The sequence below is a fragment of the Poecilia reticulata genome, linkage group LG20, assembly GCF_000633615.1.
Source record: "Poecilia reticulata strain Guanapo linkage group LG20, Guppy_female_1.0+MT, whole genome shotgun sequence".
In the NCBI taxonomy this organism is placed as follows: domain Eukaryota; kingdom Metazoa; phylum Chordata; class Actinopteri; order Cyprinodontiformes; family Poeciliidae; genus Poecilia; species Poecilia reticulata.
In genome coordinates, this window is record NC_024350.1 from 11,520,606 (window position 1) to 11,545,154 (window position 24,549).

The window sequence follows — 24,549 nt, forward strand, 5'->3', positions numbered from 1 at the left end:
TAGATAGATAGATAGATAGATAGATAGATAGATAGATAGATAGATAGATAGATAGATAGATAGATAGATAGATAGATAGATAGATAGATAGATAGTGAACTCTTCCATCTCAGGAGTGGAACACACCAGTCCAAAATCAAAGTGAAATACTTGCAAACAGACATTAACTCTTACACACATACACTATTGTGTTAACACACACATATATACACACACAAAAACCGGTAAAAATTTCATGTCTTTTAAATGGGGTGAGGTAGAGAGAGAGAGCGAGAGATAGGCATGGAGAGAGGAGGGGTCTCCCTCACCACAAACCTTTCACTCTGCCAGAGTATTAAACTGTTATGTGTCTATGTGCAAGAGTGTGTTTCAAAAAAAAAAAAAAGAAAGAAAAAAAGGCTGTGCTCATCAATCCTGCGAAGCCTTAATAACCATATTTTATAAAACGCAAACACACACACACTTGCACTTACACAGAGTAATATGCACAAAAGTCAGGCAATGGGCGCACTGAGGTCAGCTTGCATTTGCATACAATCACTTTTGGCCATTGTACGATGGCAACACGGGGTCTCCAAACCCCGCCTAAGAAACCTGATATGATTAACCCTTTCACATAACACATGGTGCAAACACACAAACGGAGACTAAGCACTGGCGCCATTGCTTTAAGCAGCAACACATTAAGAGGACATTATATACAGCATGAAATTTTCATGGCAGATGCTGGCATGTGATTGTTGGGGAAATTTGCTGCAGTGTTTGTGTGCGTGCGTGTGTGTGTTGCAGTCATTGTTATATTTCTGCATGTGTGTGCGGGGCACGTTTATCACATATGTACACACACGCAGTCTGTCTGTGAGTGTACGTGTGTGTTTGGGACAGCACTCTGCTCCTGATGTTTTATTAATACATTGGTGACAACGGAGATGAAATATCTCCTGTCAGCTGGGAGAGCCCGGGCTGCAGAAATTGCAATTTTCACTGCTGGTGCTGGTGCTGCTGCAGCGTCCATCTTGTATTTTAATTCACCTCACCTTCACATATAAAGGAGGAGAGGAAGAATGCTCGGCAAATTTGTGTGTGCATGTGTGTGTGTAAGTGGGTGGAACTGTTGTGCGTGCGTACTGCTTGGATGTCCTTTGTGGCTGTTTTATCTTTTCTGCGTACTTGACTTGTCAGTAGTGGACATATTGAGCATCGTGTTTTATACAATATTGGAGGAGAAAATAAGGTAAATAAAGCAAACAAAAAAAAAAAACAGGTGAAATTGAACTTCATTACATGCTGTAATGGCAGCATGTAATGTAAATATACATATGGTTTGTTAATTAAGAATCAGTTTGAAGTTTTGGGTTGATTCTTGATATCGTTCCGAAAAATCTTTAAGATCTGAATTAAAAACAGTAAATATCCAGAAACTATAAATTTCTATTAAATCTCAACATAAAACCCTATTTAATGTAAAAAATAAACTTTATTCGACATCACATTTAAGAAAAGGAAGTGGCATTTTTAAATGGTTCTGTGAAGTTGACAGATAGCAAACTATTCTTTTTTTTTTCTACATGAAGACAAAGGAATAAAACCAACACAGAGGTCAAAAGGAAGTCTGTCTGAGATGATAATACTACTAAAACACCTTTTCAACCAACCTCTAGGGGGCAGTATACCTGTAGCAAGAAAAGAGGAATAGAATCATAAAAATGAACAAAAAGGAATGAAGAAGGAACAGGAGTGGTGAGGAAAAACGTATAAAAGAAAAAAAGACAGGGCGATCATCTGGGGCCAATCAACCTTTCTTTTTTTTTTTTTCTTTGCTTCTTTCTCCTCATACTCTGTGATATCTGCGGTGTGTCTGTGTGGATCCAGGGAATGTGCTTCCACACTGAGGACATTCCCAGACAAGCTCTCTCCATACATCAGCCCAACGTCTGCCCTCCGACTGACCCTGACAGTTACGTACCGCGTTTGTGCGTACGCCCGTGTGTGCTGGTCCCTGCCCGTGCGTGTGTTTCGGTTTGTTAGTGTGTGCGCGAAATTGATCAAGGGAGAGAGAGAGAGAGAGAGAGAGAGAGAGCAAAGGAAAGAGAGACAGTGACTGCATGTGTTTGAATGCGAGATGTCATGTGCAAGTGCGCGCGTGTGTGTGTGTGTGTTTGAAGGAGACGGGGGGACTCTTAACCATCAACTTAATCGCTACCAGAGGACAGAGCAAAACTTTCGCAGTCACCTTCCTCTGCCTCTGTGCGCAGGCACACACACATAATAGAGCGAAAGAGAGAACAGTCCAGACTGTGGATGTGGAGGGGGTGTGATTTTGGCAGCCTGGTGGGACTATCTTTGATGTGGGTCAGTCGGAACATTAAAGCCGACCGGTGGGCTTGAGTTAACCACAGACCCTGGGTTTGATTACCCTGCAACTGACACAAGCCTATATTTAACTATTAAAGAGGAAGAATAACTAAGTGACTCTTGATCATAGTTAAAGTTGAAACAGTCTGGTCTAAAATTGCAACTATTAATTGGAGGTCGGCGTGGAAACGTTGGGAGGGTGCTTGACGTGAAATCTAAACTACATCCTTTTACGTTTTCGCAAAATGAAGACCCTTACTCTAACTCTGAAGACAACAAAGAGCTTCGCACAGATAGGTCCCGGAGAATGCGCTGAACAATACATTAAATGAGATGTTTGGAAAGTGAAAAATGGAGCGATGGACATATGGGAGACGGAAGCAATGAGGAATGCATTGAAAGTGTCAGCACTCTCTCCGTGCATGTGTGCGTATGTGCGAGCGAGCGTGCCCTCTAGCTATATAATGACCTGCTCTGAGACCACTCGCTCCCCCTCCCGTCTGCCCCTAAGGGCCCATAACCGCCATGCTGGGTCATTATGTGCCCGGTGGAGGACTCAGTCATACAAGCACTCAAACTGCAGAGTGATGCCACGCCAGGAAGCTGGACGTTTGGACGCTCCAAAATGGCTGATTTTTCTTAGTTCGGCCACCTCTGATTTGCTTCCTCGGGGCTAGGATGGGGCTCATTAAAGGGATAAAGGAGGGGGAAATAATTCTCTCTTAACGTTTTGTTTATTTTAAGCTGGAGACTCCACAGAAATGGAGCATCAGCTGAAGCTGTAATTGGAGAAAAACAGCAATAAATACACAGGATTCTACTGTACAGTTCAGACCACAGCCTTTTTTTTGTTTGTTTTGTTTTATTAATCCGTGTATACATTTTAATAAAGTCTAGATGCACTGTGTCCAGTGTATCTGTGGTAGTAATACAGCCTTAATGTTCTGGGCTGCACCCCTGACTGCCATGTCTCCTTGAGTTAGACCTGATGTTGATGCTGATTCCTTTCTACAACTCTGGTCATGTCCCCTGTGAGACTATTTGTGCATATGTGTGCGTGAGAGAGCAGGAAGGGGCCCTGTGATGTCACATTCCTGCGCCGCGCGCGTGGCTCTAGTTTGGCCTCTAGGTTTTAAGGGGAAAGCTTTGAAACATTACACCATCCCACACAGTCACAGGCCTTCATACATATACACACACTCACACACACAGTCAAGGGCCAGTGGTAATACTGCCAGAGTAATAACCTTACAGACTTACTGATCTCCCTCCCTCTTGTTCTCTCACCCTCAAATCTTTATTTACCCTACTCTCCCTCTGTATCCCCCTCCTCCCTTTCCTCTCATTCCCCTTGTACCTTTCCCCCGAATTTCAGCGCATTTAACAAGCATTTAGATCTTAACCAGATGTTGTTAATGTAGCATGTCTAAAATACTAAACATCAACCTAGCGGAGAGGGTCTAGAGCTCCTGCACAGGGCCTGGGAAAAACTCACTCACTCGCCGCACACGCTTTTCACACACACCTAACCGACGGAGCCCCCGCATGCATACGGCACACATTTGCTCCCACGCAGCTTTCGCCGCGTTTCATGCACAAGCGTCCGCAGCTCGCATGCTAACATGTAAACACGGCAGAGCGAGTAAGCGAACGTGGTTCCACCCACGCGCGGCCATTTGTTGGGTGAAAAACGCACAAGAACTTAGTACACCAGCGACAAAGAAAAGAAATAAAAGAAAAAAGAAAAAACTGTAAATGTTTCAGGGAGGCTGTGAAAGCAAGACAATAGGATTGTCACATTTAATTCGCTCCTGGTGTGAATGTCAATAAGTTGAACCGACAGAATGGGCAGGGAAGACAAAAAAAAGAAAAGATTTTTGTGTTCAAAATGTGCTTGTATCAGCAGCTCCAAATTTGCTTTGTTGTTGTCAATTACAACTTCCTGGGACACTTCTTGTGTTTTCATTTTCCTCATATTGCCTGCTCTGCTGTCTTGCAGGCAACTAACAAAACACCTATTACTCCTAAAAAGAAGAGAAAAAAGGAAATCATATGAATAAACATAGCCAGGATTAAAGGCTTGCGTGTCTTGCTTGCTGTGCAGAAAGAAACTGTTGTTTTGCGTAAAGAGGGATTTCATTTTCAGAGCTGTGGGCACTGTGAGTGTGTGCGTGTGTGTGTGTGTGCGTGTGCGCGTGTATGCGTGCGTGTGTGTATTGGCGTGGTAATGTTAATGATTCCTTAATGGCAAATACAAAAGGTTTTTACAGGACAAAAATATGGCTTCAAAAGGTACAGTGATGCACCAACACCTGGCTTTATACAATAGAGCAGCAGGGCTACTGGACACCACACACACACACACACGCAAACACACACCTGCAACTTACACAAGAGCCATATTGCATTTTGGCTGTTTGAAGCACCTAAGGCTGAGGAGGTGAATTGAAGAGGCGGCATGGCAAGCTTACCGAGGGATTTAAGAATAATTTTAAAAGAAGATTCCTCTCCTCTGTTTCATCTCTTCCCATCTCTCTCTCTCTCTTTTTTTTTTCATAATTCCTCTGTCCAATATTTATCCAGCTCCTGATTATAAACATCTGGCTGATGGGCAGCCTGCACAGCAGCAGCAGCAGCTGAAGAACGCACACACATGTGTACACGCACACACACACGCACGCACGCACGCACGCACGCACGCACGCACACACACACACACACACACACGCAGACAGACAGACACACACTCACGCTCAGTGAGAGTCACACATGCAGTGGAAATATCACACAAAGTCGGCAACGTGACCCTGTCACGTCCAGACCGGGGAATGGAAGGAGGGAGAAACGGGAGGAAAGGGAGTCGGACCAGACAGCGACGGAGAGAGAGAGAGTAAGAGAGTGAGAGAGAGAGAGAGAGAGAGAAAGAAAGGGAGAGAACTAGGATCTGAGGGTTAATGGCCTCCCCATCTCTGTGATAAGAATTCATTCTGTTCTATTACCAGCACTTATCTACAGAGGTTCCTGTCTTTCTGTTCCCTTGCTCTCAAACTATGCTCCCATACACACAAACACACACACACGCACGCAACAAGGGTCCGAGATCGATAGATGAACCTAATGAAGAAAGCAGCTGTTTCTCGGCATACCTGCTCAACTCTATCAGCGCAACGAGATCTGCCTGTTTTACTCATCCATCTGTCCATCCATTTATCTATCCACCTATCTTCCTATCTGTCTATCTATTTTTCTATCTTTTCACACAGCTATCCATCCGTGTGCCCGGTCCATCTGTTTCTCCGTGTCTCCATTTATCCTTCTATCTCTCCATCAATCACTACACCGGTAAACAAAGATGCGGCCTGGATAGATATAGTTTCGAATTGACCAGACTGGTCCTTGTCATGCATTCAAGGTTTATTTATTTTCCGGGAACTAATACAAGCCCTGAAAACGGGGAATCTAATAAAATGGCTGCCATGGTTTGAAAGAATGGGTTTTTTGTGTTTGTGTGTGTGTCTTGCGTCTTTTGTACGTGTGTGTTTCTGCTTAAAATAGGCCTGTGACGGGCAGTGGCCAAATGGATAATGCTTAAACAGATCTTTATCCCGTTGGGCTACTGTCCTGTTTTTGACAGCATCAAACCATCTGCTTTCAGAGCCATCACAAACAAAGCTGTAATCCTGGTTGGGAAGCAGAGGAAAGCAATCATCACAAAAGAACTTATGAAAAAACTCATTAAAATTGTTTTAATAGTCTGACCTCAAAGAAAACCGGAAATGAATATCAGTCTGGAAAAGTCTGATTGGTGCATGTAGTCTTAATTTTATTTTATTTTTTTTTGTATGTTTGTTTTGAAAAAGTAACACATTCTTTTAAGTTGTTAAAGTATTTTTTTTATATGACAAACTGTTTTTACCTCTTCATTTCATATGTGACGACTTTTTATACAAACATGTTTAAAGGGAAACTTTTGACATGCTTGTCCTCTGTACCTACCTACATAAAAATACAAATTGTTGTGTTTTTATGTAGGTAGGTACAGAGAAAGAGGAAAAATAACAAGATAAAGTCCTATATGGAAAGAAAATAAATATATATATAAATATCCATCTAATTAAAATAAAAATCCAAAATTGAAAAAAAATCCACATGGAACTTGTAATGCATGGCCACATATGTTAACAGCACACACACACGCGCGGACAAATACACACCACAGGCCCGGAGATGATACTGAGCTGCCCTGGAGATGGCATTTGCAGACTGTTACAAATAAGGAGTGTTGGCTTTCCTCTGACTTTCTCAAAAACATGCAAAAAATGTCCATTTCATTACTGGCTAAACAATGTCATATGGGCCCCCACTGGCCCTAATAGAAGCAGACAAAGACAGAGCAGCACACATATGCTTCGAATAAATCAGATTACTGAGGGAGAGTGGGGGAGTGAAAGAGTGAGAGAAAGAGGAAAAGAAAGAGAGACACCGCTAGACACTTAGAGGATTGACAATATTTCCCTTTTTTTTGGTACACCCCCCAACCCCCATTCTCTCTCTCTTTTCCTTTCCTTCACTTTCTTAACTCTCCTCCCCCCCCCACCCTCCCCACCCTCTCCTCAGTGGGATCTGTTTTAGATTTGAGCCAGTGCAAGAGCCATATCTCTACCTTATCTCTGCTAGCCGTCAAAAAAAAGAAAGCTCCATGTTTCCATGCATTAGACCTCCAGCCCCCTGACATGCCACTTGAAAATCTTTCTGCCGCTTGCAATGGCTGTGCAAGATAATAAAAAAAGAGGGTGAAAAAACAGCTAATTTATCATTCAATCAAATAAAACACAGGTTATTAGGCTGGACTGATATTCTTGCATGGAGGCTGCTCTGACACACACTGCTGCATCACAGAAAACGTCAGTTCTGCAACCCCAAATGTAACGTAGAAAAACTCCTCAAGTGAGACAACGATTACAGAGTTGCAAAGTGTTATTAGGAATCTGAGAGGTTGTAACATTTGTCAAAGATCCAATTGTGTTTTTTTGTTGCTTTTTTTTTTATAGCTCCGGCAATGCAAAAGCTCCTCTTAATTGACTGTTAAGGAAAATATTGATTCCTCTTGAAGATGTAACCAAAAAAATAAATTAAAAAAAAGCATGGGCAGGGTGTGGAATATGTTAACAATTTGAGGAAAAAGGGAAAATCAATATTTAAATGACCCCACATATTGATTAATAATTAAGTCCTAATTGCAGCTCCGCTTGGACTTTCAAGCCGCCCTGTGACAATAGCTCGGAAAGAAGATAGGGAAACATTATTGATACACTTTAACAGTGGTGGTCGCCCAGACATTGATCCGACCACTTTGCGGTGCCTCTGGCATGCGTGCCCGATCCAAGTACATGCGCCGTTTTCAGAGGAGACGCGTGGACCCCCGCACCTGCACGGACAAACAAAATGAACACACCTAAGTCGACTGACGGAGCATAATTAACCTTCATCCGGGAAAAGTCAGAGCTGTCGTATCTGCAGGCTTGACTGCCCATATGTTTGTGTGTGCATGCGTGTGTGTCTATTATAATTACTCCATTAGCTGTGGAATAGATTGACTTTAGATGGGGTTGTTCGCGGTATTATTTTGGACAAAATAAGAGAGTGCGAAGAATGAGCGAGTGGCTTTGTGCTAAATCCATGGAAGCCTGCGCTCATTTTTATTTTATATTCATCTCCTTCAGCCATGTGATAGCAAGTCTTCATGTTCAAATCTATGTGTGTGTGTGTGTGTGTGTGTGTGTGTGTGTGTCCCCATGGGCCTAATCAGGTATCAGGTACCTTTTGTTTTGGGAGCCCATTGATGGATGAAATCTTTATCTGTGCTATTGATCAGGAGGGTGCAGGTCCTAAACTGTCTGTCGAGCTGCCTGCCTACTCCGGCTCTAACAAGATTGCCAGGGCCGAGTATATCAGTTAACATTTAATCAATGGCAGCTTAAGACACTGGGGCTAAGGGAAAGAAGCCCACCGCCTCGGCCCCCTGCCCCAAACCATTACTCGGGATTGAAGCGGAGCAATATGTGGGTGCAAGTGGGAGCTCCAGATGATTACAGGGGATTGGGTCTGCTTGATCACATGTCTTCAGGGGGACTGAGGTGTGTATCTGTGTGTGTTTGTACCTCTGTGTTTACAGAAGCAAAAGTGCTCACTTGTCAATATGTTAATTTGTCCAAAGGAAACAAAAATAATAATAAAAATAAAAATCCAGCTGGAGTTGGAGTGACTTTGAGTCTCGGAAAAATTATTGGGGAACTGAATAAAGTGACAGACGTATGAAAAACCCCCCAGCTTTTCAGTTCAAGTTTAAACAGTTTTCTGCAAGAAAAAAAAATAATAATAAAAAAAGAGAGAGAGAGAAAGAGAGAGTGTGTGAGAGAGAGAAAACATTAAAACATACACCACAGAGGAAAGATGTGACATATCGGGCATTGCATGATTTTTCTTTTCTGCCTTGCTTGCAAAAAGCCCCCTGATGGTAAAATGCAAAAGAGGAGACTCAGCAAAAAAGAAATATGATCAGTTAGGCTTTTTTCCTTGCTTTTTATTTTTACCATCAGCTCATCTCATAGTAAATGAAACCACATCAGATCTAAGAAACAGATTCTTTCTCTCCCCTTTTTTTCCTCTCCCCCCTCCATTTTAATATTAATGCTCGCAGCGGACATCACCGAATCTTTGTGAGAATTAAGCTTCTCCTTACAGCTTTTTTTCCCCGTGTCTCTCTATGTGACTGAGTGTAGCGGCGCGCAGAGTTTGCTTGGGGAGGGTGGGGTGGGGGGTTCTCTGACGGGGGAAGCCCCTCTTACGTCCCTGTCTTTCGTCCAAAGCCTGAGAGATTCCCACCACCTAAAAATCAATGTGTGTGAGAGCATATGTGCGCCTGTGTATGTGTGTCAAGGTTTTGTAAGACAAATCTCTCCAGCGTGCGCCGCTTTAGTGCTATTGAACCGGGCTTCGATCACTCGGCCACTGTGAATAATGCAAGGCAGGCTACTGCTCACTTACAGCGCAGGATGCTCGGCCTGTGTGTTGTTGCGTGTGCACGCACGTGTGACAGGATGGTCCTTTTCCCTTCTCGCAAATGCAACAGGGCAGCTCTTCGACGTTCCTCCACTTGGCCCTCTTAATCTCGTGTCAGATACAGGAACTCCCACATTGATACTGTGTGAGTGTGCGAGCGCAGAAGCCGGAGGCTTCTACAGTAGACAGGAAGAGCTTAACTCAGTCGGACAGCTCAGGCCCGCACTTTGACACGCCCTGACTCATTACGTACAGTCGGCACATGGCAGAATATTGCGATTGAGGAAAAAAAAAAGAAAAAAAAGACAATTAGATATGAAGTCAGGGGAGCGTCGCTGACACACAGGAGAAAAAGAAAAAAAGAAAAAAAAAGACCCCCCACCCCACCCCTTGCGAACGCGCATCGGCAGGAAATCAGGTTGAGCGTGCTCATCTTCATATCCCCGGGTATGTGAAGCAGAGATATTAATAATCTGGATGTTATAGAGTAATTAAAATGATTCCGAGTGATGAGTGTGCTTTGTGGGTGCATTTTATTTCTGTTTTTCTTAATTAAGCTGAAAGATGTGATGTGACACAAACCATACGGGGGTTTTAATGGTGTCCTATACTTGATGTGGCTGGAGGGGACGACGGTTGATGGGGCTATAGGGACAGACAGCATGACACACACACACACGCGCACACAAATGACTAAAACAGATCTAACTGTTCATTGGCCCTGCCTAAGAGGAGCATCTCCTTTTTCGACATAATTATCTGTGTCATCACTTATGAGGCAATTAAACAAACATCAGTTCCTATTTCCTCCCCCTCTGTCTCTCTCCTCTCCACTTGTTCGGTGGCTCTCTTCTCTCTACCATCTGCTCCAATCTCTGCTCCTCCAGACTACGTCTCCTCTCCACTCTTCCACTCTCCTCTCCTGTGTGACTTCAGACAAGGTTTCAATTTCAGTATGCTGATTGTCTCATTGCCAACTCCATGCATGTCTAACACTTACTGGCACTCCAGGGACTGGCTATGCTCACCACAGAATGCCTATTTCATTCCACAGGTTTATATTTGTGTGCATGCGCGAGGGGTGATGAGGGTGTAAAATGCCTATTACACCAAGAGTCTGGTCTCTCTTACACCGAAGAGAATTCTCTGGTGCCTAAAGAGCAGAAAATTGCAATGCTCCTCTTCCTCACTCCCCATTAACCTGCTTCTGAAACAAAGGGCCGGGCCGAGACGTGTGCGTGTGCTGCGCGTGGGACGTTTGCACCGTCCACAGCGTCTAGCGGGTCTAGGCGGGGAGATATACCATCATCCAAAGGCTACCGTCCTTTTGAAGAGCATTCATGCCTCTTGAATGTTTTCTTTCTTTTTTTTTTTTTTAGTTTTTTAAAAATATTTTACACAAGCAGTAATCACAAACATAAAGATATTTTAATGGGATTTTATGTTACAGATTAGAACAAAATAGCAGCTTGAAAGTCTTTTGGGGTAAGTCCCAGAAATTTGTGAACTTCTAGAGACTGAAGTATTTGTCCATTTTTCTGTGAGCTGAAGCTCTACCAGATTAGGTAAAGAGGCCCTCTGAACTCTCACTATGTTGTTATCAGTAGGGTTTCGTTGTGAGTTTTGACAAGACAGTTTTAATACATTGTTTGCCCTTTTATTTAGCTTCATCTGACCAACTTCCTCACCTCTGCTAATCAGAAGAGTCCCTGCAGCATGCCGTCGCCATCACCGTCTTCCTCTTTGTGGATGGTGTGTTCAGGGAGACATGGGGTAGAATTACTTTTTGGCCTCATATTTCTCCCATAAAGGGAGAAGAAACCAAACACTTTCATTTTGTTTTGGCCTCTTCTGACCAGAGCATCTCCTTCCATATGATTTACTTGCGAGGCTGCAACACGTTAAAACGTCTAATGTGTACGGCGACTTTTGCCAGACACTGTGCTTCTTTCATGTTGTGTTTTTATGTAACAACTCCTCATTAGCATATCTCATTCTGTCAGTGCAATCACCTAAATTTGGCAAAAATCTATATTTTCATGACCTACAATGCACTTGTCCTTCATTTTTCCTCCGTTCCTTCCAACCTGAGGGAAAGCAAAGGGAGACAGCGCCTCGGGAAGAGCTTCAAGATGACTAAAGCAGCAGGCATATTTGTCTAATTTGCACAAAGACATCCACATCAAAGCACAAATCAAGCTCCATGCTCACTCAATAGATTTTTATCAGTCTATCTATTTCTTGTTCCTTTTTTTTCCCAGCATCCTTTTTTTAACCCTCTGTCACATTCCTCTTTCTCCCTCTCTATTTTCAGAGCGTTATTAGGACATGATAAAAGCAAAAGGGATGTCATGACACAGGACCCCCTGTTAGCATTAGGAGGTGGGAGAAAAAAAAAAAGCGAACGAGAGAACTTCAGGGGGGGAGAGAAAAGATGAAAGAGATTTGTCTGGAAATGATTGCTCACAAGGCATTGATTCTCTGCTTTAATCTCGCACAGTGTGCTCAAATTTCCTATTAGGGAGATGAAGAAAAGAAGTGAGAGGGAGACGGGTCTTGCTCAGATAGGTAGGGAGGTGAAACTTGACATACCTCTGTTTTTTTTCCTTTTTTCCCTTTTTGGTCAGACAAAACATAAATTTTTCTTATTCTAGAAAGAGAAGCAGCATTCTGAATGCTTCTTCCCCCCCCCCCATACTATGCTTTGCTATTAGACCATTAGCCTGCTGTAAGCAAACAATAGAGAGGCACAGCTATTGCTAGTGAAACCCTGAAGGGTCATGCTCACTCACACACACACACACACACACACACACACACACACACACACACACACACACACACACACACACACACGCACACGCACACACGCACACACGCGCACCCACACACGAAAACACAACAAGCCTCTGACAGCTGCTGTTACTGCAAAGCTTCCTTTGGTTAGCGACGATTAGCCTTAGCCTATTGGTAATCAATAGCTGCTATCAATTCCATACTGTTATTGATGGATGGTGTAAAGGATTGAAAAAGAAGAGTGAGGAAAAATAGCTGCAAAAGGGGGCAATTTTTACCTTTTCAGACTGGTCTGATTAAACTGCTTTTTTTCCCCCCCTTTCTTTCTTTGCCGCATATAGACTTCTTTCAATGTTCATCTGTGAATTGTATCATTGCCGTCAGAGATTAGTGGCTGCTTGGACCCTGCGAGTGCATTGCCTGGTTACCGTGACTCCAGCTCCACACAACCCTCCTCCCATCACTGGATTGTTTGTCTTAATGCTGTGTGACATGGCCCATTGTTTTGTCCATCTGTGGTTAAGAGTCAATGGACAGGGGGTGTATGAGGGGATCAGGGAGGGAAGAGAATGGAGGTGAGAGAGAAGAAGAAAAAAAAAGAGGGGGGCAAAGGGGTGGTGCACAGTCAAAAAAGGAAAGAAAGATGGAAACAACAGCTAAAAGGTGAAAAAAAAATATGGAAAGCGAAAGGTCAAAAAGAACCTGCGGATAAGGATAAAGGTGCAATGACCCTGTGATTTTAATGTGGTTCTTTACATAGACCGCTTCCTGCTCCAGGAGCCTTCGGTGGCTTTCAGTTCCATATGGAGCGGGGGCCTTGAGCTCTTTGTGATATCACCAATATAAAAGACATCATGGCCCCGTGACGCCAGTCCCCTCTTCAAAGGGTTAAGTCATATTTAGTATGCGTCCTCAGAGTTCCATGGCTTTGTATTGTAAATAAGGCTAATGTGGCATTGGTCAGGTATGCTAATTCAGATAATCAGTGCAATTTCTGCAAATTATAACTGTCAGTGTGGTGGGCACAGAACCTTGGCGGAAAACATGAGGGAACAATTTAGCTCGGGTAATACCCCTTCACCAAAGAGCTGCTCAGCTCCAAAAGAAAAACAATCGGCCTGAGCCCGTACCGCCCCGACACACCATTTCAAAAATAGTTTATGGTGAATGAAGCTCTTTTTATTTTTTTTTTCCCCCTGAAGCACAAGTCAGGCCGCTGCCCTTTTTTCTTCTATGCGCACACACAGACCACAAAGTAATTATAATTTGCTTGGATGGAATTATTCAAAAAGTGACCACATCTTTTACTCCCACTGCAAGAGAATATGGTTTTGGGAAATATGGGCTAAATTGCTACTTGACGAAAATATAATAATATACATATATGAATGTGTCTCATTTTGATTTGACAAATGATTTAAAATGCAGCACATTGTCTCCAACTAATTGCACAGTGATTGAAAAAAGGAACCTCTGGAGTGAAATCCCTCAGTCTCATCAGGGACTACGTTTTTTTTTTTTTTAGGCTCCTTTTGGGCATGCAAAAATAACATTCCAAGATTTTGATGATGGGAGGAACGAATCTGACAGAAATGTGTGGACTTACAGTCCGTAAACTCGCTAGAAAAGACCGAAAGGCTTTAAGTAATTAATTCATTTGAATCAGAGCTGATAAACAGGCACAATATTTGTGTACCTTAAAGGGACAGTGAAGTAAGGCTCTGTTAAAAGGTTTTTAACCCATTCACATGCTTTTAACAATCAAAAAATATATATTTTACTGATTTTTCCTCCTCTTAAATATGAAAAAAATAATAATTTTGCTAATTTTATTACGTTCATTACAATGGACGCCACAATTAATGAGCATACAATGTCATGAGCATACAATGTCAAAGAAAAGTATGGCCTTTGTGCATTAGCACAAAGGCCATACTTTTCACAAAGATTTTAGTGAATGACTTATCTTCAGCGAATATCTCATTTTTAAAATATGAATCTAGATTAGATGTTACTAAAGAGTAAGTGGGACCAATAATGTGCTAGTTAATGTAACCCATGCTCAGAAAAATAAAATAAAAGGAAATAAAAATAAATATGAAAAGAAGAAATAAAGTAATTAATCACAGTCCCTGAAAGATAAATCATTTACACTGCGAAAACAGGAGATCTCTTCTCATTTTATTTCCTTAAAACAATTTTTGTTGGCGTTTTTCTTCTTCTGTTCTTGATCTGATGTTAATTTTCCGTATCTGCTGCGTGTTTGGAGACACCCACTGACTGACATTATTATTGTCCCTGTTGCTGTGCACATGCAACCTGGTCCCAAATACCTGCGCTGGACACAAACATCCGCAGATGCTCCTAAAGAATCCCAGCAAGTGGAGAACACATTTCCCCAGTGATGTCACAGAAGACTCACAGACTGCAAAGCCAGTATAAATTAAACCTTAAATGTCTTTAGCCAATGGAAATTTTGTTGTATGCGAATACACAGAAGTCAATGATTATTTAACAGGAAATGGAAGTAGGGGGCGGTGCGCCACCGCTAATATACCTGCTGGAAACTTAAGCTACAAAAAACAAGACATTTAAAGTGCTTCTTGTTAGAGTAACTGTCAGATATAAAAACACACACACACACAAAAAAAATCAAATAAAATAATATTAATAATATAGTGGTTTGCACATATCATTGTTTGCAATGCTTTGTGCAAACAATTTTCACTTTCTATGCAAAAAAACTGTCCAATGGAAACATGACAACCGTTTAAATTTTCATGAAATTGCATTAGCATGATGTTTTTGAGATTAGAATGGATTTACAGGGAAATAGGTGGACCTTATTCTTGGCTTCTATTTTCATTTCAGCCTTCAGATTTCTACCAAGTCAAAATCCCAAGACGGTTGTCTGCTGCGGGATATAAGATACAGATCAAGATGTAATGCGGATCTAGATATACATTTGGAAACTTGACTTTCCAAAGTCACTGGCTTTTTTCTGTTTGTTTTTTCTGTTTGTTTTGTTTGTTTTCTTGTGAGAACCAATTAATGCAGCAGAGTACAGCAATTTTTCACTCTAGTTATTCACAAAAAAGTATGAAAACAATTTTTATTATTTGTGCAAAACACATATATCCAGCCTTCCACATGCTAATTAATTCATACAGCTTTTGCAAACAGAAATGCTATTTAATCTTTACTACTGCTTGCACCACAGTGGAAGTCAGTGGATTTTGACTTATTATTGCTTAAGAGCTTTGAACAGAATGCTAAAACTCCAGAACTGTCCCTTTAATATACTTGTCAAAGTAAAAACTTTGGTATTTAGAAGATAATCTAATCCTCTCTTGGAAAACTTATAAAACAAAATGGCCACCCCTGTATGAACGCTGGTAATTATTTAGCTCTGGGAGTATGTTCTATGATTTCTGTCACTCTAGTGGGCATTTGTGAATGTTTATGTAATGGCCACAAATTACTGAGACAAACCCTGGAAATAGACTTCTGTCTGAGGAGAGACCTTGCCCAAAACGGGAAAAAAAAGAAAAGAAAAAGAAGACAAAAACCACTGGAATGACAAAAACCACCTCCACCACCCAGAGAGAGAAAAAGGATGAAATTAAGTAGTGAAAGTAAGGCGGGAGAGAAAACCTAATACCTCAAAGGTTTTTTGGAGTCATGACTCTTGAAATGCTCCTTGTGGAAACAGCATAGCTCGTTCCAACAACGAGAATCAGACGATCGTTTTTATGTGTTCGTAGCGATTCGGACGCAGCTCGAGATACAGCTTGGGTGGAGTGTGCTGGAGCCCACTTCTGCTGTGCCCCTGTTCCATCACTTCCTTCTGGATGAACACAAACACGCCTATATCCTCACACAAGCGCGGGGATAAGAGGAGTGCATTAGGCTCTGTTTTTTAGCCTACAGCTGCTATGTAAATGGTTGGCGCGGCTACACTAATTTGACAAGGACCAAAGAAAAAACAAAAAAAAAATAAAAAATGTCCCAGAGCCTTATCACTCAGAGGAAAAACAAAGGGATCCGGAACACAGAAACACTGCAACACATGCACACACTCGCGTACACACAAAGGGTCGTGCACATGATAAAAGTGTTGTTGGTCTCTCTAAGTCAGAAGAGGTCTTTTGTTTAAAGGGGGGAAATCAGACAAAGAGGGTCCTCTCCCTCCCTCTTTAATGCATGTCGGGTGGTGGGTGGATGGGTGGGTGGGGTGGTACAGCGGGATGGAGATGTGTGGATGGTGGGTTGGTGGAGTATGGATGACAGGCTGGGCTCTCTGAAATAATTACCTCCATAAGATCCCATCTCGTTTTCCTTTTCTTTTTTTTCTTCTTTTTTTGGTGAGAGGGAGAGAGGGAACACAGAAGGGGGGAAAATGACAGAAAGTATGCAGAAAAGGCCCCATGTTTCTGCTCGGTCTGACTTATGCGGAGCTTTACACATGATGGAGAGCAGGGCTAATGGTCGGGGTTACACACTCACACATGCACACGCCAACTGCACCTCGTAGCGATGTGCTTTGTGGCTAAACAAATGGTGAAATGGTTGAAACGGAGCCGACAACAGAAAAATCACTGCAACAACCAAACTTCAGAGAGTCTTAATGTCTCCAAAAATCCACCTAAACAAATTGTTGAAATTATGAAACTGATGATGGAATACCCATGACTTGCCATTTATCATAGTTTTCTTTCCTTTCTTTTTTTTTGTTGTTGTTGCTTGAATTACACTAAACAGCTCCATTCAGGGTTCATTGCAGAACAGAGAGAGAGACAGAGAGAGAGATAGAGAGAGAGAGAGAGGGAAAAAAAATCTAATTCTTCTAATCACTTTTGGACGACCCTCAAAGAAAAATGGCATCCGTGTCCTCCATGTTGAGAGGGAATTCATTTATGCTCGCTCTTCTGATGCAAACTGGCATTTTTTTATAAACTCAATTTACTTCATCGCTTATAATTGTACACAAAGAGATAGTTTAGCTCAGAAATGTGCACACAGTGGGGCTTTTTGTATGAAAGGGACCGAGATGAAAGATCACCATGAAAACTTTTTAGCGTGTGCAGTGACTATTCGCTCCCTGCACTGTTCATTCACATAACAGTGTTTATCTTGAGACGCATTTCCAAAAATTAGACTTAAATGGGTAAACAATAATGAAATTCTCCCCAAAATTAAATAAAACAGTACTCACAAACATAATCAAACAATGCACCACTAGTGTTGCTGCTGTCTCTGTTGAAAACACTTTTTTTTTTACCCTTACAGTGTCTCCGCATTGCCGTATCCCTAATTGGGCCATAAAATCTGCATCCAAATTGTTTAATGAAAGCCATTCACATGTACATAAAGTCCAGAGCATTAGAACTCTTATTCCCAAATGAGCCTATAATTATCTGGCTGGGTTCCAAGTCCCAGGCTTTAAGAGAAAGATACCGGTCAGCACTTAAATTAATCTTTTTCATACCGGCCTCTAATGAACAGAAAATGCTCGAGTCAGGAGTTGCAGCCCCAGAAAGCTAACAGCCCACATTCACACATGCACAAAAACACGCATCACCCTCAAACCCAAGACTGGTTAAAAATGTTGCCGACTATAGAAAGTTTTACCACCTTTAAAACAGTTACATCATCTATCATTATGGATACATACAGCAGTAAACTGCACGTATATTTTCTCATAGCAAAATTTGTGCATTCTTGTAGGGAAAAAAACCCCCCACTAGACTAGATTTATAAGACAAGAAGGTGATCCTTATATGTTACAATCAACTCTCCGTCTGGGAGTAATGAGACCTCATGCCGCTAGTTCTCACCGTATTGATCAAGTCCTGTCTGGTTAAACGCTTTTCAGATGCAACTTCCTCTGGTGAAATAACTAATTACTGTGGGATCTGGGTGCAAGTGTGAGAGAGTTAACCTCAACATGGAGTTGCATCCTTGTTTGTGACTCTTATTTTGATGCTAAAAAGGAAGTACAGTAGTTCTTGAGTGGCATTGTTCTGTTTGTCAGAGTCGGCTAATAGAGACATCATTGTCTGACTGGACCACAAACCGTTTCAAAAGCACCCCAGGATCCTTCACCACTTTTAAGTCATACGTGGCAGCGTTTTGGCTTACCGTGGAGAAAAGAAACATTGACTGAATAAATGAGTGAAGTACTTTGTAAGGAATGTGAAAATACAGAATTGGGCTATTGTTACTGCGAAACTTTTGATGCTAAAGTTAGCATCTGCTTCAAAGCTTGATGGTTTGGTAACTGGTTGAAATTTGAGCCAATGAGGCTGATCAACCCGAAACTAGACCATTCTACAATAAGGACTGATTTTTGTAAAGAACAATTTGAGATTTGAGAATTTAATAGTTCCAAAATAGCTTTTGGCAGTAAATCCATTTTAGATTTTCACAAGAAATAAAACAAAAATATGTAGGTCAAGTCAAAACTCAACGGAATTGGTCTCTCTACAAAATAAGCAAAAAAAGGACATTCTGAATTTTAGCCTGAAATTGTGGGAAAATCTAATCTTGTTTTTTTTTCTGTTTTTTAAGTCCGACTTTGCTTTTAATAATTAATTGATCTATATCCAGAACTGAGGATTTATGCCGATACAATAATGCAACTGAAACATTAACCATGTTAAAATCTGTTCAGTGAAAATACACAGCAAAATATGCATCTAAATAACCCTGATTTAGCATCCTGTGTGTTGCAATCTGGATCTGTTTGTCTTCAAAGCTGTGGCGAAAGCAAACGTCCGAGCAACAAATGTGCCGCATTTTATCAGAGAGAGAGGTGCAGAAGGCAAACATTGCTTTTGACAGCCTCAAAACCCGCTTGCGTTACCTAACCAGTGATGTTAAAAGTGGCTTAAAGCTTCTGTTTGGACTGAAAAAAAAAATGGACATGAGCAGGAGTCGGAGGGAGACTCAACAAGCAGGACAAAAAAGGAGAGAGGGAGAAAGAGGGAGGGATGGCGGGGCCAAGTTAAAATGTAAGGTAATGATTTATCTAAGCATGTTTTGCTGCTGCACCCTGTTTCTCACCAAAGCTTTGATCCATGTGTAATTAAAACCAAACGTCCGCCAGCATCATTCCTATTTCAGGACTGAAATCTCCTCTCCTCTCCTCTCTCCTGTTCGTGTGAGTGTGTGTTCTGATTCATACATATTAGTGAGTCTCAGCCTCCATCTGTTTTTGGGAGTAAAGGCACAGTATAAACAGGATACTTTGGGGTGCACTGCTTTAAATATGCACACACACACGCACATACACACACGCACACGCACGAAATGGATGGATGGCATAATGGTGTGCAGAAGTTCTGCTGAAAACGTGGGACCCACCTCGACCCCCCTGCACCAACACTCCGCCTCACTCTACCCATTCCTTCAGGTCAAGCAAAGCAAAAGCAAGTTAAGCACTCATTTTCTCCCAGCAGCATTAACATAGGGATGACTAAATAATGGACCCTGACTCAGTCTTCTGGTTTAAATTAAAGCACAGCCCCCTCCTCTTACACCCTGCAACCCCTCACCAACCATCCAACCCCCACTCAAAGAAGAAGAAGAAAAAAAAAAAAAAAACGATTAATCTTTTTTTTTTTTTTTTTCCTTTTTTTTGTCTCTCTGAATGTTTTACAGTTCTGTTACACTTATTAGCTGCTGGCAGGACGGAGACTCTTAAATGAAAGCCAAATTGCTTTGGTCATGAGAAAGGAAATGAAAGCTCACTCCAGGGAGAGACTGTGTAGCCATAGCATACATGAGAGTGTGTGTCAGCAATGCATGCGTGTGTATGCGTGTGTATGCGTGTGTATGCGTGTGTGTGTGTGTGTGTGTGTGCGTGTGTGTATATACGGGCCTTCCTCTGTGAGATCCTCCCAAGGTGAAATTTCATAAGCAGACTACTTGCCGGCCTGGGATGTCCCTACGCATGGGACGGTGTGTGCTTGTGTGTTTCAAATATAAGTGCGGCAGCCTAATGGGAACAGCATGCTCATTTTGGGGAGATTAGGGAGAAACGGACGGGTCTGCATCGAGAGACGTGATCTGGATGCGAAGGCCCAAGAAAAGAGGGGATAAAGGCAGGAGCATGTAACAATTAATACAGAAAAACAAAGGTGTACTGAGAAACTGACATCTGATCGGAATCAGCTGATTTCAATCTTCATCATCCCAGACTGAGGGGCGGATGACGGAAACTTTACCCAATCAGTAAACAAAATCACAGCCGGGTCTCGCCGACAACTCTAGAGTGTTGAAGTTGTGACTGAGAGGAGCAGGGTTGAATTTGACAATTTTCTGTTTCAGTGACTTCTTTTTAACTAAGGCAAGGGAAGCTGAAGGATGGTAATCTAGTTAAAAATGAAAAAAATAAAGCAGTTATGTTTGTACAGAAAGAGAGAGACGGAAAGATGGAGAAATTTAAAGCAGGTAACAGGAAGGCTGAAGATAGAGGAGCTAATTTCCTGTTTTATCCTTTTGGATTCCGACCGCTGTCTGTCACTGAACATGCTGAAATTGGAACATGGGCAGGTTTTTGAAAATCCCAGAGTTTCCCAGTTTGAAATACAAATTCATAGTGTGTTTGTCTTTAAATATAATAAAGAGATATAAGGGTAAAACAATAAATTTTACCTAGAGCGACTGTCTCTCAGGAAAAACTGTGATGTCAATGATTGCTTAGGCGTAAGTGGTAGAAAAAGAACACAGTGAATGCGTCTTGTATTACATTATTCTCCTCAAACAAAAATAGGAACCAGCCAAAATCTGCATTGGCAGAAAAAACCTTTACAAAGACCACAGGCTGGAAACTGGCCACAAAACTCTGATTAGTGCATGTTTAGAATAAAAGATGGGCAATATGAGCAAATAAAGAAAACAATTCCTGACAAAACTGTGTATAGAACCAAAAAAAATAGCACGTTAAAAAAAAGAAAAGAAAGTATGTAAAAGATAAGCTTCCATTGAAACAACCTAATAGATCCAAGTTGGAATGACTAAAACATAAGAAAGCAGGTTTAACTGTGTGAAGCACAGACCTGGGCTGGCGGGGCACTCCTTGACTTGAAACATTTCATACAGGCTCAGTCCATCGTCATCTCCTCCCAGGCCTTGCTGGTGCAGCTGGAGTTTCCTCAGGCCTTCATTCTGCTGGTGGCGAGCAGAGCGGGCGTGCTGCACCAGGTTGAGGCGGGCCTTGGTGGAGTAGTCACACAGAGTGCAGAGGTAGACACATGACTCTTGACTGTAGGCGCTGTCCTGCTTCTGCAAGTGCTGCGGAACAGAGAAGAGGAACGGGTATTAGCAAGTCGCACAAAAACACCGGGCCCCGGTTAATATGCTTAGCCCGCAAAAGCGGCCCCTTGCACAGACGTTTAAAACGAACCGCACACATTTCCTGTGATTGAAAGACTTTAAAGATTTTTTTTTTTTTTTAAGTCCGCGTTTGTGTTTTGTCTTTGCCACATGCACTTTGTCCGGCTCTCCTCATTGTCAGCAGCTGTGGGGGTTTCTCATTCAACGTGTGCTGTCAGTTGCAAGCCCTTAATTTTCCAGTTGCCTCTTTAATGGCATTGCAGCCATGCAAAGCTACCCCCTACCTCTTGTCCCGCCCTCTGTGTTGTGTAGGTGCATGAACCCACATGCACGCTAACCCCCTCCACCTCACCACCACCCCCCCACCACCCATCCCACCTTGCCCTGCTCCCATACACCCAGTCAAGCCAAGCATATCAAGTGTGCTTCTGTTGTTGCTGCCGGGCTAATGAACAATGCACAAAAACAAAAGAGCAGGCCAAGCTTTTATTATCTGATCCTCTGCTGAGGGAGGGGACTGGGGGGGGGGAGAGCGGGGACGCAGGGAGCAGAAGAGAGCAAAGCATGGAGACAGATACACAGAGGTGGCTCATGAAGGTTGGTTCTACTTTGTTAAGATTTATTCACAGTGCTTTGTGAGAAACAGGTGCAGAGCTTCATACATTAATTAATACGTACAGCGGTATGCGTGTGTGTGCGTGAGTGTGTGAATGTGCGGTAACCGGCTCTCGTATCCTCCTATAGGAAGATGTTTCTTTCATGGTGCAATTAAAACTTAGACAGGTAATATTTTCATATTCTTGCATCATTTCATTTAGAGCAAGGAGAGACTTTAAAAAAGATGCACGTGAAGGAGGAGGGTTTGCGCGTATGCGTGTGTGTGATTTTTGGATGTTCATGTGTGTGGAGGGAGGAGTGAGGCGCAGGTGTGTGAGTTCAACACCCCCCGCCCCCCTTTTCCCATTTTTCCCTTTGACAAACAGGGATTAGCAACATAGCTACAGCCGCTAACACATCTTTTCTCTCTGTCTCTCCCTCTTTCTTTCCTTTTGTAGGGAATCTAGCGAGGTTTTTTTCTCACGAGACGGTGGGACGTCCCCTCGCAGTCAGAGGGCCCTTTCAGAAGTCTTAAGTTTTAATTAAGTCGGAGTTGTCAGAAGAAAGCTCCCCTAGTCCAGAGCTCAGGGCCATTAATTACAGCTATCTTTGTTTCTCTGTGAAAGGAGTCCTCCTTTGCTTTTCCTCTCTTTCTTTGCTTCTTTTCTTTCATCCCCTCCCTCTTTTACAGGAGAACCCGACTGCTGAGCCTTTCTGTAGAAACCACACACGTGTGCTGCGTTAGCAAACAAGCATTTATCACTGGCAAAGGCAAGAATATTACATATTTTCGGTGCTTTTGTTGAAATCAAAACTTTATCAACCATCCCAAATAGCACGGCAATGGATTCTAACTAGAATCTAGACTCTAAAATTAAGACTTTCCTCAACACAACGCATAAAAATGCAATTACTGTTTTCTCGATGGACACTCTTTCAATGTGTTCTACGTAAAGTGAACCAGTAATATCTTCACCTTTAATCTTTTTATTATGTCACGAGAAATGCGACACAGTAAAAACTCTACTTCTTATTGCTGAGACTGTATGTAGAAGCTACCAGGTCAGAGGAAGCAGAATAAGGTTTCAGAAACGGGTTTCTAAAAGGAGACTGTGCTTTCTTTCACTCCGACTATGAGAGAGCAAGATTTTCAGCAGATAACATGAAGGGTAAATGGAGTTCAGCAAAATTTAAATTGTGTCCATCGTGTAAGATTTGGAAAGTCTTTGAAAGTTTTAGAGTATTGATCTCTAACTAATGTTGTTGAATACTTTGTAATGTCCACTCCATAGTTATTTTCTCTTTGTTTAAAAAGATCAATAAAATGGTATGAGTTGCATTTCTTCACAAATCGGAATTGGCAGAGCAAAAAATAAAATAAAACTGGAAAACTACAATATTTTTCTTAAGTAACTGCATTTTTAAATTGTCTCACCACTTAATCATGCTTTCATTTAAGAACATACATTTGTACACCTTAGATTTAAAACATTAAAACCCATATTTTACTATAGAGCCAAGCGACCGGGGTTAGTGCTGTAAAACTGTTTTTAAAGGCAGTCATGTTCCATGCAGATGCCTCCAGTAAGATTCTTATTGAAAGACTAACTTATTATTTACAGTTACCCCTTAAGGCATGGCCAGAGAGAGAATTTTCACAGTGTCAAAATTAACATTTGCATATCCATCAGCTGCGGTCTAAAACACCACACATCCCTCAACTTATGTTGTAAGGTTTTTAGGATGTGAGGCGTCAGCTGGGAGCAGCCGAATGATATACTTGGTGTTGAACCAGGCTGCCGGATAGGTTTAGGCTAAATATTAATTCTCTCCCCATCAGCACATTCCAGAGGGTTTGTCTAAGACCAAAACTAGAGGCTGTCTGTCGCTCCGTGGAACTCTGCGGGCCAGAAACGCAGGCGGCCTGGTGATCACAGGCCAGAACCATCCATGATTTATGAACTTTTAAAGGAGCACTTTGACTCCTGCCAGGCGTGGGCTGTGTAATGCGTATTCAAACACACAAACACACTGTTCCTGCTCCTGGATTTGCGTTTTTATGCGTCTGCTCGCAATGTGTATGTAATTTATGCTGTGGAAGGATTGTCTGTTTGGAATTGCGCTGCACGAACATTTGTATTGAGTGTCTTTGTGTGTTATGTGGTAGAATGGCTCAAAAAAAAAGAAAAGAAAAAGGGCCATCGATGTCAATATGGCACCTTTCCAAAGTGGCTGGTGGTTAATTGTTGTGGATTAGTGTTTGGCAAACAACCAAATAAGCTAACACTCCCTGTGGGCCAATGAAGATCAGCTAAACAGCATTCCCCGGGTGGACCTACACATGGCACAGATGGCTACGGATGACAGAGGAGGAGGATGCACACCCACCATATAAATGAA

At 42.1% G+C, this 24,549-nt stretch overlaps 1 protein-coding gene across 4 annotated transcripts in view; it reads right to left on the minus strand.

The window, feature by feature from the left end:
* Positions 1–24,549, minus strand: part of zfhx4 (zinc finger homeobox 4) — a 91,132-nt gene that overhangs the window by 21,606 nt on the left and 44,977 nt on the right. For all 4 annotated transcript variants that reach the window (XM_008396124.2, XM_008396125.2, XM_008396126.2 and 1 more), the window contains exon 6: positions 21,276–21,510. In XM_008396124.2, coding sequence (XP_008394346.1) covers positions 21,276–21,510 — 235 coding nt within the window. The remainder of the gene's footprint in view (positions 1–21,275; positions 21,511–24,549) is intronic.